This window comes from Hippopotamus amphibius, chromosome 13 (assembly GCF_030028045.1).
Source record: "Hippopotamus amphibius kiboko isolate mHipAmp2 chromosome 13, mHipAmp2.hap2, whole genome shotgun sequence".
Classification (NCBI taxonomy): domain Eukaryota; kingdom Metazoa; phylum Chordata; class Mammalia; order Artiodactyla; family Hippopotamidae; genus Hippopotamus; species Hippopotamus amphibius.
In genome coordinates, this window is record NC_080198.1 from 84,919,385 (window position 1) to 84,932,225 (window position 12,841).

The 12,841-nt window shown below is 38.8% G+C and overlaps 1 protein-coding gene across 3 annotated transcripts in view; it reads right to left on the reverse strand.

Annotated features, from left to right (window-relative positions):
- Positions 1-12,841, reverse strand: part of MCUB (mitochondrial calcium uniporter dominant negative subunit beta) — a 97,083-nt gene that overhangs the window by 4,082 nt on the left and 80,160 nt on the right. For all 3 annotated transcript variants that reach the window (XM_057706247.1, XM_057706246.1, XM_057706248.1), the window contains 2 exons: positions 2,234-2,394; positions 121-324 (listed from right to left, as the gene is read on the reverse strand). In XM_057706247.1, coding sequence (XP_057562230.1) covers positions 121-324; positions 2,234-2,394 — 365 coding nt within the window. The remainder of the gene's footprint in view (positions 1-120; positions 325-2,233; positions 2,395-12,841) is intronic.

Sequence of the window (12,841 nt, forward strand, 5' to 3'; positions counted from 1 at the left end):
AAAAACCCAGATAGCAGTAATTCAGTAACTAAAAAGGTTTCATTGCTCATTACTTAACTTGGATAAGGACTTATTTACAAAAGATGTTATGAATTACCATTTTCTTAACAAACTACTCACCTGTCGGGTGACTATAAAGTATGCAAAAAAGACCATGGAATTTGCAAATGTGATGAAGTACGTAACTGGTTCCATGATATCCCAGGAGTACACCCACCAAGTGAGCCAGGCCAATGCCCCGCCCTGAATGGACAGCAGCGCTAACCCAGCCCACAGGAGTCCGTTGGTTTTGACTTCTGAGCGAGCTTCAATTCTAGCTTTCATCTGAGGAAAATAAGAGTGACCGTTAGTTCAGTTTACAGTACACTGATTAAAAAAAAAAAAAAAAGGCAGAAAAGGAAGAAAAGTAAAGTAATGCACATCTGCATTTTTAAAGAGGTCTGATTTATGAAAAAGTAGAATTTATAAAACATATACATTCATGGGACTTCACTGGTAGCGCAGTGGTTAAGAATCTGCCTACCAATGCAGGGGACACGGGTTCCATTCCTGGTCAGGGAAGATCCCACATGCCTCTCGGAGCAACTAGGCCTGTGTGCCACAACTACTGAGCCCTCATGCCTAGAGCCCATGCTCCGCAACAAGAATCCACTGCAATGAGAAGCGTGCACACTGAAACAAACAGTAGCCCCCTGCTTGCCGCAATTAGAGAAAGCCCGCGCATAGCAATGAAGACTCAATGCAGCCAAAAAAATTTAAAAATTTAAAAAATAAAAATAAAACATACATTCATGAGTGATCACCTATTTCCAAATCAATTCATTAATAAACCAGTTTTTAAATTATAAAGGTAATAAAGGTACCTGCCCATGGAAAAAAATTTAAATAGTATATAAGGGTATACAATGAAAAACTCAGAAGTCATCCTCTGAAAGCTAACTAAAAATTACATGCCTATTTTCTTTGACTTAGCAATTTCACTCCTGGGAATTCATCCTACAGGTACACTTGCACACATGTGATTCATTATAGGTTCATTCTTTAGAGTAAAAGACCAAAAATAACCCATCTTTTCATCAAGGTATCATGCAGCTGTAGCAAGGAGGCTCTCTATGTACCAATACAGAGATCCTTCCAGGATATACTGTTACTGCAAAAAGGTGAGTATAGGGTATAATAGCATATACCCTTTCCGGGAAAAGGGAACAAAATAATAATATATTTGTAATCGTTTGCACATAGATAAAGAAAATCTGAAATGATTCACAGGTTTATGGATATGCTACTTGGGAGGACAGTAGGAGGAAAACTTTCCACTGGCCACCTTTTTAGGTTTCTAAATCTTCACACAAGTAAATATCACCAACTTTATAAAAAGGAAAGAAAAAATTAAAATGTACAATCCAACAAATAAAAAAGTCCCTCTCTCTGGCATACCCTAAGTATCAAAAGTTTCTTTTAACAACAAGGTCCTACTGTATAGCACAGGGAACTATATTCAATATTCTGTGATAAACCATAATGGAAGAGAATATAAAAAATGTGTGTGTGTATATATATGTATAATTAACTCACTCTGCTGCATAGAATTTACACAACTATACTTTAATAAAACAACAAAAAAGTTTCTTTTACCTCCAGAAACTTCTTATTCAGACACAAAAATGCACATACACCTATCCATTTTTAAAAATCGCGAGTGGGGTCAGGGGTTTTAAAAATGCCTTTTTTCCCTTAGACTCTTGCCCCTCCTCCCCAGAAGTTTGGTTTTCTTCCTTCCTCCACCACTGGTTAACTTCAGGTGTCAGGAAGCCACTACTCACTTTCCAGTTGGGGTCCTGTTGAGCAGAAGTGGGAGCCGTGGGCCTATTCTCTAAAAAAGAAAGTGTGGCAGTGCTAGTGCACCCCTGCTCATCTCATACGCAGTTACAGAGACACTGTGGCCAATCCATGGAGGGGACACACAGCACAGAGTTTAAGACCGCACCCTGCGGTCAGACCACCGGAGTTCAAGTTCTGGCTCTACCACGTACGAGCTATGTACCTTTGCTGTCTTAGTTTTCTCATCTGAAGAATGAGGACAACAACAGTACCAAACTCATAAGCTCCTTGTGAGGATGAAAGGAGAAAACAAGCCTATGTAAGGCATTCAGAAAAACGCTCACATGGGGCAATAATACAAATAAATATTGGGTATCATTTGCTAACAGACTCAAAGGCGACGTTTCCGAACCTGTTCGAGGGGCTGCAGCTGTCCCTTCAGGTGGTGAATTTCCTCCAGCAGATGGTGCTCTCTCTTTTTCTGAAACTCTTCTAAATGCAAGGCTGTGAACAGTCTGTGAATCAAGGATTTCATGCTTTCCATCTCAGTAGTGTGCTCACTACTCAGTTTTTCTGAGAATAGAAGACATCAGGGAAACATAAGGTAGTCACCACAGCTTTTCCTCCAGGCTTTGTAAGTCCAGGCAGCCAAATCTGAGTGCCCGTGGCTGGCCGCGCCCCACTCCTCAGGGGGCATTTAGTATCGGCCTTTATTCCTGTCTCAGGTGACTCCATTCATCTCTCTCTGGGATAATAAACAACCAGACAGTAGGTTTACAATTCCTTATGTTCGTCCTCACTTCGGCAGCACATACATGAAAAAGTTCATTATATGTTTGTCTTTTTTTCTTTTGTAACATGTCTAGCGCTGTTTCTTTTAAAAAAGGAAAAGTAATGCAGGAATAGGAAGCACCCACCTACCAGAACCCACGTGAATACCTCACCTGAGTTTGCAACACATGAGTTTCCAGGTTATACCTGAGTTAACCTAAGATCCTTCTTCATCCGCAGCTATCTATCCAAAATCATTTCAGGAACCACTGGGGAGGGAAGCTGGTGCACAAACATGCAAACAAAAGTATAATATACATTTGAAAAGCAATTCACGTGTAAGTCTTTCTCAACAAGGTCTAGATCTGAAGGGAAGTTCGTATCAACAAGAAAGGGAATCACGGTTTCTGAGCTTTTTAACACAAAGTTCTTTTGATTACGGACTTCTCTCATCCTTCCACTTCAGGGCATCTATAGAGCTACATAAAACCAGGCTGTAACGATGCCTTCCTGAGGGTCATAACTGTCCCCCACCACTGTAAGAGAATTTGAGGTAGGGGGACGAGGTGAGGGAAGGCTAGACAGACCTTCCTGCCAGGCAGCGGAAACAACTGCAGACAAGGGAGATTTATGATCCCGCTGTCAGTATTATCCCAGTGGCTTTGCAGTCTGCGTCAGCGGTCCTGAAGTTAACTTTCTTCTATCTCCACCCACTTCTTCAAGACTTTACTGTGGTCTTTAATCCCTTCCACATCCTAGGCTAAAGCTGCCACGAAGAGGTAGATACTAGAAGTTCCCTTCTAGCCTTCTGAGATTTGCAGAACAGTCAGAGCCCTTTTGCTTTGATGAAAAAAAAAGTATTGATACATAAAAGGTCTACATACAGAAAAACGGTAGAGATGGAGCATGATTTTTGTCCAAAGCTGTGGAACATAACAAAGATAAACAAAGCCAGACACTAGTTCAAGCGAGAAGGATAGATTTTATTCAGTAACTACTATACTAGGGAAGGAGGTCCAGCACGAACTTCTGTTTGTGCAGAGGTGGAGGGGAGTTTTCAGGGCAGGAGGAGAACATCAAGGGGCTTCAGCAGAAACAGGCAAACAGGGAAGTGGAAATTTACAAAAAGTGGGAATGGAAATTGCTTAATGTGACCAGGCCATTTGGGTCTGTTAACTGGCACTTGTCCAGAAGAGGTAGATCAAGCAGAACAATGAGGTGCCCTGAAAATGTTTATTTCCACTTATTCCCTCAAATGCTAAATGGGAAGTAGAAGACCTTCCAGAGTGTTGGGAACTCACTGGACACGAAATTTCTATCTCAACATGGGTTTCATGCAATAGGAATTTGCAATTTCTTCCATCCTTCTGTCTCTGGGGTTAAACACTGTCCTGCTTTTAAAAAAGAATCAAGAATAGAAGAATGTTCATAATTGTTGAAATGATGGATTCGTTTTAATTTCTTGATACTTAGTCTGTGTTTGAAAATTCCATAAAATATTCAAACATACAATTTAAAAAAATTTAATATTTTTCTTCAAGGGATCTTCAGAGAAATGGCTGATATCAGCGCTAGAGCACAAGATCAGCCTGGATCATCCAGTTACACCAGAAAGTAAGAAAATGCTTCAAATGAAAATGGGGGACAAGTCACAAGGACATGGGAGCCAACGGTGTTCAAATTGTACCAGACATGCTTATCGGGAGCCCCTGAGGCTGGCTCCTGTCTCCTTGTGACTTACTCCCTTTTTTTGTTAGCATTTCTTTATCTTCTTTCTTTTTCTTTTATTGAAGTATAGTTGACTTACAATCTTATATTAGTTTCAGGTGTATAGCATAGTGATTCAGTACTTTGACATATTTAACTCCATTAAAAGTTATTTCAAAATAATGGCTATAATTTCCTGTGCTGTGTAATACATCCTTGTTGCTTGTTTTATACATAGTAGTTTGTATCTCTTAATCCGCTGTCCCTACCTTGCCTCTCCCCCTCTTCTTTCTTCCCAACTGGTAACCACTAGTTTGTGTTCTATACCTGTGACTCTGTTTCTGTTTTGCTATATACATTCATTTGTTTTATTTTTTAGAGTCCACATACAAGTGATATCATACAGTATTTTCTTTGATTAAGCATAACATTTTCTAGGTCCATCCATGTTGCTGCAAATGGCAGAATTTCATCCTTTTTTATGGCTGAATAATATTCTAGAGTGGGTGTGTGTATACATACCACATCTTCTTAAGCCAATCATCTGTTGATGGACACTTGGGTTGCTTCTATATCTTGACTATTGTAAACAGTGCTGCTATGAGCACTGGGGTGCATGTATCTTTTCAAATTAGTGTTTTCATTTTTTCCATATGCATACCAGGAGTGGAACTGCTTGATCATAAGGTAGTCCTGTTTTTAGTTTTTTCGAGGAAGCTCCCACATTCCCACCTACAGTGTACAAGTGTTTCCTTTTCTCCACATCCTCGCCAACATTTGTTATTTGCAGACGTTTTGATGATAGCCACTCTCACAGGTGTGAGGTGGTATCTCACTGCTAATTATTATAGAAATGCAAATCAAAACAATGTTGAGCATCTTTTCCATGAGCCTGTTAGCTATCTGTATGTCTTCTTCGGCAAAATGTCTGTTCAGGTCTTCCACTCATTTTCCATTTGCATGAAATATTTTTTTCCATCCCCTCACTTTCATTCTGTGTGCGTCTTTAGCTCTGAAGTGAGCCTCTTGTAGGCAGCATACAGAAGGTTCTTGTTTTTTTATCCAATCAGCTGTTCCTACGTCTTTTGAGTGGAGCATTTAGTTCACTGACGTTTAAAGTAATTATTGATAGGCATGTACTTACTGGCATTTTATTACTTGTTCTCCAGTGGTTTTTCCAGTTCTTCTCTGTTTTATTTCCTTTATCTAAATCGCCTCCTCCCATCCCTCCCCATCCCCGTGGCATCTATTGATGGTTCTTGCCTGAATTTGGCTGCAATATAATAACTTTTCAATTACAGCCGCCCTCCCACACCTACCAATCAGAATTTGGCATTCCACCTATAAACACGAACCTTCCCTTATTTACTGATTTCTTTATCTCATCATCTATCTATTAAGGCACAGACTCAGTATTACTTCCTCCTACCCCCAACAGTCCACAATCACAGCTTACTGAGAACAGAAACCTCTGGAGCCAATACTGGTAGGACACTAAACTATAATTGTTGAATTGCTGGAGGCTCAGTGCTGACTAATTTGAGAAATAAAAACACTCACACATTCATGAGTTTTACCTCCAGAAGTCCCACCAGGTTCTCACAGTGAAGGTCAGGGATCACAGAAAAACACCTCCCTGCTTCCAGCAGAGAGAGGAGGAAAGTAAGCATTTTGAAATAGCCCTGAGCATTACTTTCTCCATACCAAGGAAATTACAGTCGACCCTCGAACAATGTGGGGGTTGGGGCACTGACCCCCATGCAGTCAAAACTCCACATGTAACTATAGTTGGCCCTCTTTATCCATGATCCATGGAATCAACCAACTGTGGACCATGTAGTACTGCAGTATTTATTGAAACAAATCTGCATGTAGGTGGACCCATGCAGTTCAAACCTATGTTGTTCAAGGGTCAACTGTACTTTACCAGAACCTAATTTGGCCTTGAGAAAGGGCAATTAGCCAACTCCAGGCTCCTCTAGCCTTCCATACAGAGGAGGGGGGAAAAAAAAGGCTAAGAAACTCTCCTGAAGGTTACAGCACAGTAATCCTGGCCCAATAAAAACCTTGAGATTTAATCACAAGATTTCTCCTCCCAACACCTTAACACCACCTCAACAGGGCTCCAGTTCTGTGCAAGACACAGACTCTAATCAAGAAAGAATTTCTAGGGAAACTCAAACACAACAGGGGAGAGAAAAACAGGGATGCCAGAAGAAACTGAAGCCTCTGGTACCTACAGCTATAGCAGACAGTAAACAGCCAAACTCCTAGTCAGATACACATAAAGTCTCACATTAGGGACGTTCCTGGTGGCATGGTGGTTAAGAATCCGCCTGCCAATGCAGGGGACATGGGTTCAAGCCCTGCTCCAGGAAGATTCCACATGCTGTGGAGCAACTAAGCCCATGTGCCACAACTATTGAGCCTGCACTCTAGAGCCCATGAGCCACAACTATTGAGCCTGTGTGCTGCAACTACTGAAGCCCACGTGCCTAGAGCCTGTGCTTCGCAATAAAAGAACCTATCTCAATGAGGAGCCTGTGCACCACAATGAAGAGTAGCCTCCGCTCACCACAACTAGAGAAAGCCCGCAGGCAGCAACGAAGACCCAACACAGCCAATAAATAAATAAAATAAACAAAATTTATTTCAAAAAAAAATCTCACGTTAAAGACCTACTTGCTTCAGTTTCTATTTTTAATACCATGTCCAGCTTTGAACAAAAAATTACAAGGCAAGAAAAAAAGGCTAAAAAAAAACAAAGCAAGCATCAGAATCAGAATCAGATATAGCAGTGATTTTGGAATTTTCAGACCAGGAAATTAAGGCAAATATGATTAAAACGGTAAGGGCTGTGATGGAAAAAGTAGACAACATGCAAGAATAGATGAGTGATGTAAGCAGAGAGATGAACATTATAATGAAGCATCCAAAAGAATTGCCAGAAATCAAAAACACTGTACTAGAAAGGAAGAATGCCTTTGACAGGCTCACCAGTAAACTAGACACATGGGAGGAAAGAATCAGTGAGCTTGAGGATATGTTTATAGAAACCTCAAACTGAAAGGCAAAGAGAAAAAAGAATGGGAAAAAAAGAAACTAAATGTCTAAGAACTAGAGAATAATTACAAAAGGTATAAAATGCATAATGGGAATGCCAGAAGAAGAAGAGAGAGAAAGGAACAGAGGAAATATTTAAAGTAATGATGGCTGAGAATTTTCCAAAAGTTTATTGCTATTGGTTAAAATGACAGCTTGAGATGAAAAAGAAAGCTCTCCTTAAAAAGAAAAGTTAAGACTCTGGTTTCTGGTCTGACATGTAAGGAGCTTGAAAGTTGTCACTCCATCCTAACAGCAAGTAAGAAGCTGAACAAACTGAAAATCAACTCTCTCCTTAGATTGGTGAGAAAACTGAGGTCACGGCAAACTGCTACACACAAAAGCAGAGAGACTGACAGGCGAACACAGGGAATCACAACTTACTAGAGCAGAAACCTTCAGGGAACCAGGGAACTGTAACTGACCAATTTACTGGAGGTTTGGTGTGGACAACTCTGAGTTAAAAAATCCAGAGGGACCCAGTTTTAGGGGGGCATGCCCACTCTTCTGTGAGTTTTACCTCCAGGAGTTCTACCAGGTTCTCATAGTGAAGATCAGAGAAAAATACCCTGTGCTTCCAGCCGGGGGAGGAGAGAAGTAGCCGTTTTCAAACACACCAGAGCATTTTGTTCTTAGCAGGACCGCCCTCAGAGAAATGATTGTAGGATTTTAAAGGATTCTAACTGACCTGGGGGAAGGGAAATACCCAATTCCAGCACCCTCTAGCCACCCTGTCCTACCTAAGGCTGGGATTAAACTGAGATAGATGTGAAGTTCACAGTCCAGGAGCACAGGTTCATTAAAGGCTGAGAGACCTGATCACAGGACTGTAGAACACTTCTCCTCCCCAGCACTTTACAATCATATTAAAGGCTTGTTTACCACAGTTCCCTTTACCCAGTATATATGCCTTATAATTCTTTGTTGAAAGCTGGACACTGTATACAGGATACCCAAGAACTGTGGGAGACTAGAAAAACTGTAACATACACATGGGAATACCAGAAGAAGAAAGAGAAAGGAACAGATGAAATATTTGAAGCAATAACAACTGAGAACTGCCCCCAAATTAATGTCAGACACCAAACTACAAATAGATCTGGGAAGCTCAGAGAATATCAAGCAGGATAAAATGTCCCCCAAATCCCTACACCTAGGCATATCATATTCAAACTGCAGAAAATCAGTGATAAAGAAAAAAAAAAAAGTCTTGAAAGAAGCCAGAGGGGCAAAACACATTACCTACAGAGAAGCAGAGATAAAAATTATATCTGATTTCTCCTCAGGAACTACACAAGCAAGAAGGGAGTACAATGAAATATTTAGCGTTGAGAGAAAAAAAAAACACCAACCTAGAATGCTATATCTTGCAAAATTATCCTTCAAAAGTAAAGGAGAAAGGAAGATTTTCCCAACCAAACAAAAAGTGGGAGAATTTGTTGCCAGTATACTTGCCTTGCAAGCAATGTTAAAACTTCTTAAGAAAAGGAAAATTAAAAAAAATAAATAAAAATAAAAAAAGAAAAGGAAAATTATATAGATCAGAAACGTAGATCTACAAAAGGAATGGAATTCTACACTAAAGAAAGAACAGGAAAGACAAAATTAAAATGTATTTTTCTTTTTCTTTATTCTTAATTGATGTAACAGAACAGTTTGTTCAAAATCATAATAGCAAAAATGTATTCAATGGTTATAGCCTATGTAAGTGAAATTAATGACAAGAGATGGGAGGGAAGAATTAGTAATACATAGTTATTATAAGGTACTTGCAATGCCCATGGAACAGTATATACAGTGTTATTTGAAAGTGGACCTGGATTAGTTATAAATGTATATTGCAAAATCTAGAGCAACCACAAAAAAAAGTAAAAAAGAAGTATTAGTAAAATGCTAAGAAAGAAAAGAAAATGGAATCATAAAAAGCTCAATTAAAACCACAAAAGGCAGAGAAGAGTGGAGGACAGTTAGGAACAAAGAACAAGTACAACAAATAGAGAACAGTAACAGATATGGTAGATATTAATCAAATTATAGCAATAATCATTTTTAAATATCAATGCTCTAAAAACATCAATTGAAAGAGACTGTCAGAGTGGAACAAAAAACAAGACCCAACTATAGGTTATCTACAAGAAACTCTCTTTAAATATAAAGACACATACGGATTAAAAGTAAAGAGAGGGAGAAAGATATACCATATATTAACACTAACCAAAAGAAAGCTGGGGGAATTAACTATGTATGGTGATGGATATTAACTAGATTTATTGTGCAATATATATAGATCATTTTGCAATATATACAGATATCAAATCATTATGTTGCACATCCAAGGCGAATGTTATATGTCATTTATATCTAAATTTAAGAAAGACAGCTATACCAATTTCAGACAGAGCAGACTTCAGAGTAAGGAAGGTTATCATGGATAAAGAAGGGCATTCCATAGTGATAAAAGAGTCAATTCTCCAAGAAGATATACCAATCCTGATACCAAAACCAGACAAAAACATTACAAGAAAAAAAATTTCAGACCAATATCTCCCTTGAACATAAATGTAAAATTCCTTAATAAAATATTAGCAAATTGAATCTAACAATGTATTAAAAGAATTATACACCATGGTCAAGTGGAATTTATCACAGGCATGCAAGGCCAACTCAACACTTAAAAATCAATTAATGCAGTTCATCACATTAACAAGAAAAATCATATGCTCATATCTATAGATGCAGAAAAGCGCTTGATAAAATCCAATACCCATTCATGATGAAAACCCTCAGCAAACTAGGAATAGAGAGGAACTTCCGTCAACTTGATAAAAACATCTAACGTCATATTTAGTGGTGAGAAACTTGAAGCCTTCCTGCTAAGACCAGGAAAAGGGCAAGGTGTCTCCTCCCATCACTCTTCAAAATCATACTGCAAGTCCTAGCTAATGCAATAAGATAAGGAAATAAAAGATAATACATTGTGAAGGAAGAAATAAAATTGTCTTTCTTCATAGATGACATGATTGTCTATACAGAAAATCTGAAAATTGGCAAAAAAAATTGTTGGAACTAATGAGCAATTATAGCAAAGTCATAAGACACAAGGTTAACACATAAAAGTCAACTGCTTTATTATATAACAGTAATGAACAAGCAGAATTTGAAATTAAAAACACACTACCATTTACATCAGCACCTAAAAATGTAAATATTTAGGCATAAATCTAACAAAATATGTACAAGGTCTCTATGAGGAAAACTATAAAACTCTGATAAAAGGTATCAAAGAAGAACTAATAGATAGAGATATTCCTTGTTCATGGATAAAAGGACTCAATATTGTCTAGATATCAGTTCTCTCCAACTTTATCTATAGATTCAACATAATCTCGATCAAGAGTCTAGCAATATTTTGTGGATATCAACAAACTCATTCTAAAGTTTATATGGAGTGTCAAAAGACCCAGAATAGCCAACTCAGTATTGAAGAAAAATAAAGTCAGAGGACTGACACTATCCAACTTCAAGTCTTACTATAAAGCTACAGCATCAACAGTGTGGTATTGGTGAAAGAACACACAAACAGATCAACAGAACAGGATAGAGAGCCCAGAAACAAACCTGTATGAATACAGTCAACCCATCTTCGACCAAGGAGCAAAGGCATACAGTGGAGCAAAGATAGTGTTATCAACAAATGGTCCTAGAAGAACTGAACATTCCTATGCAAAAAAAAAAAAAAAGAAAAGGAAAAAGAAAGAAAGAAAAAGAAATCTAGACTCAGACTTTATACCCTTCACAAACATTAATTCAAAATGGATCATAGACTTAAATGTAAAATCCAAAACTGTAAAAAATGCTAGAACATAAGAGAAACCTTAGATGACTTTGGGTTTGGCGATGACTTTTTAGATAAACACCAAAAGCGCAATCCATGAAAGAAATAATTGATGAGCTAGGCTTCATTAAAATTAAAAACTGCTCCTCTGCAAAAGACAATGCCAACCAAATGAGAAAACAGAGCGGGAGAAAATATTTGCAAGAGAGAGATCTGATAATGAGCTGTTATCCAAAATATACAAAGAAATCTTAAGCCAACGATAAGAAAATTAACAACCTGCTTAAAAAACAGGCCAAAGACTTGAACAGACACCTCACCAAACAAGATATGTAGATGGCAAGTAAGCATTTGAAATATGTTATTACATATTTTAATTGAAAATTAAAACAATGAACTGCTACTACTTTACAACTATTAGAATGGCCAAAATCCAAGACACTGACAACACTAACTGCTGGCAAAGATGTAGAGCAACAGGAACTCTCACTGACTGCTGATGGGAAGACAAAAAGGTACTGCTTCTTTGGAAGAAAAGTCTGCCAGTTTCTTACACAATTAAGTATACTCTCATTATAAGATCTAGCAGGACTTACCTGGTGGCGCAGTGGTTAAGAATCTGCCTGCCAATGCAGGGTACACGGGTTCAAGCCCTGCTTTGGGAAGATTCCACATGCCACGGAGCAACTAAGCCTGTGCGCCACAATTACTGAGCCTGTGCTCTAGAGGCTGTGAGCCACAACTATTGAAGCCCACGCACCTAGAGCCCGTGCTCCGCAACAAGAGAAGCCACTGTAATGAGGAGACCGTGCACCACAACTCTCAGCAACTAGAGAAAGCCCGTGTGCAGCAACAAAGACCCAATGCAGCCAACAAAAATAAATAAATAATAAATAAATTTATAAAAAAAAAAGATCTAGCAATCATGCTCCTTGGCATTTACCTAAATGAACTGAAAAATTATGTCCATATAAAAACCTGCACACACATTTATAGCCATTTTATTTGTAATGATCAAGACTTGGAAACATCCAAGATGCCCCTCAGTAGGTGAACAGATACATAACCTGTGATACATCCAGGCAATGGAATGTAATTCAGCACTCAAAAGAAATGAACTATGAAGCCATGAAAAGACACAAAGAAGTAATGAGGTGGACAGACCTAGAGTCTCTCATACAGAGTGAAGCAAGCCAGAAAGAGAAAAACAAATACTGTATGCTAACTCATACATATGGAATCCAAAAAAAAAAAAAAAATGGTACTGATGAACCCAGTGACAGGGCAAGAATAAGGATGCAGATGCAGAGAATGGACTGAAGGACACGGGGTTGGGGGGCGGGCGGCAAAGGGGAAGCTGGGACAAAGTGAGAGAGTAGTATAGACATATATATACTACCAACTGTAAAATAGATAGCTAGTGGGAAGTTGCTGTGTAACAAAGGGAGATCAACTCGATGATGGGTGATGCCTTAGAGGGCCAGGACAGGGAGGGCGGGAGAGACTTGTGGGAGGGAGGGGATAAGGGGATATGTGTATAAATACAGCTGATTCACTTTGGTGTACCTCAAAAGCTGGTACAAAAGTGTAAAGCAATTATATTCC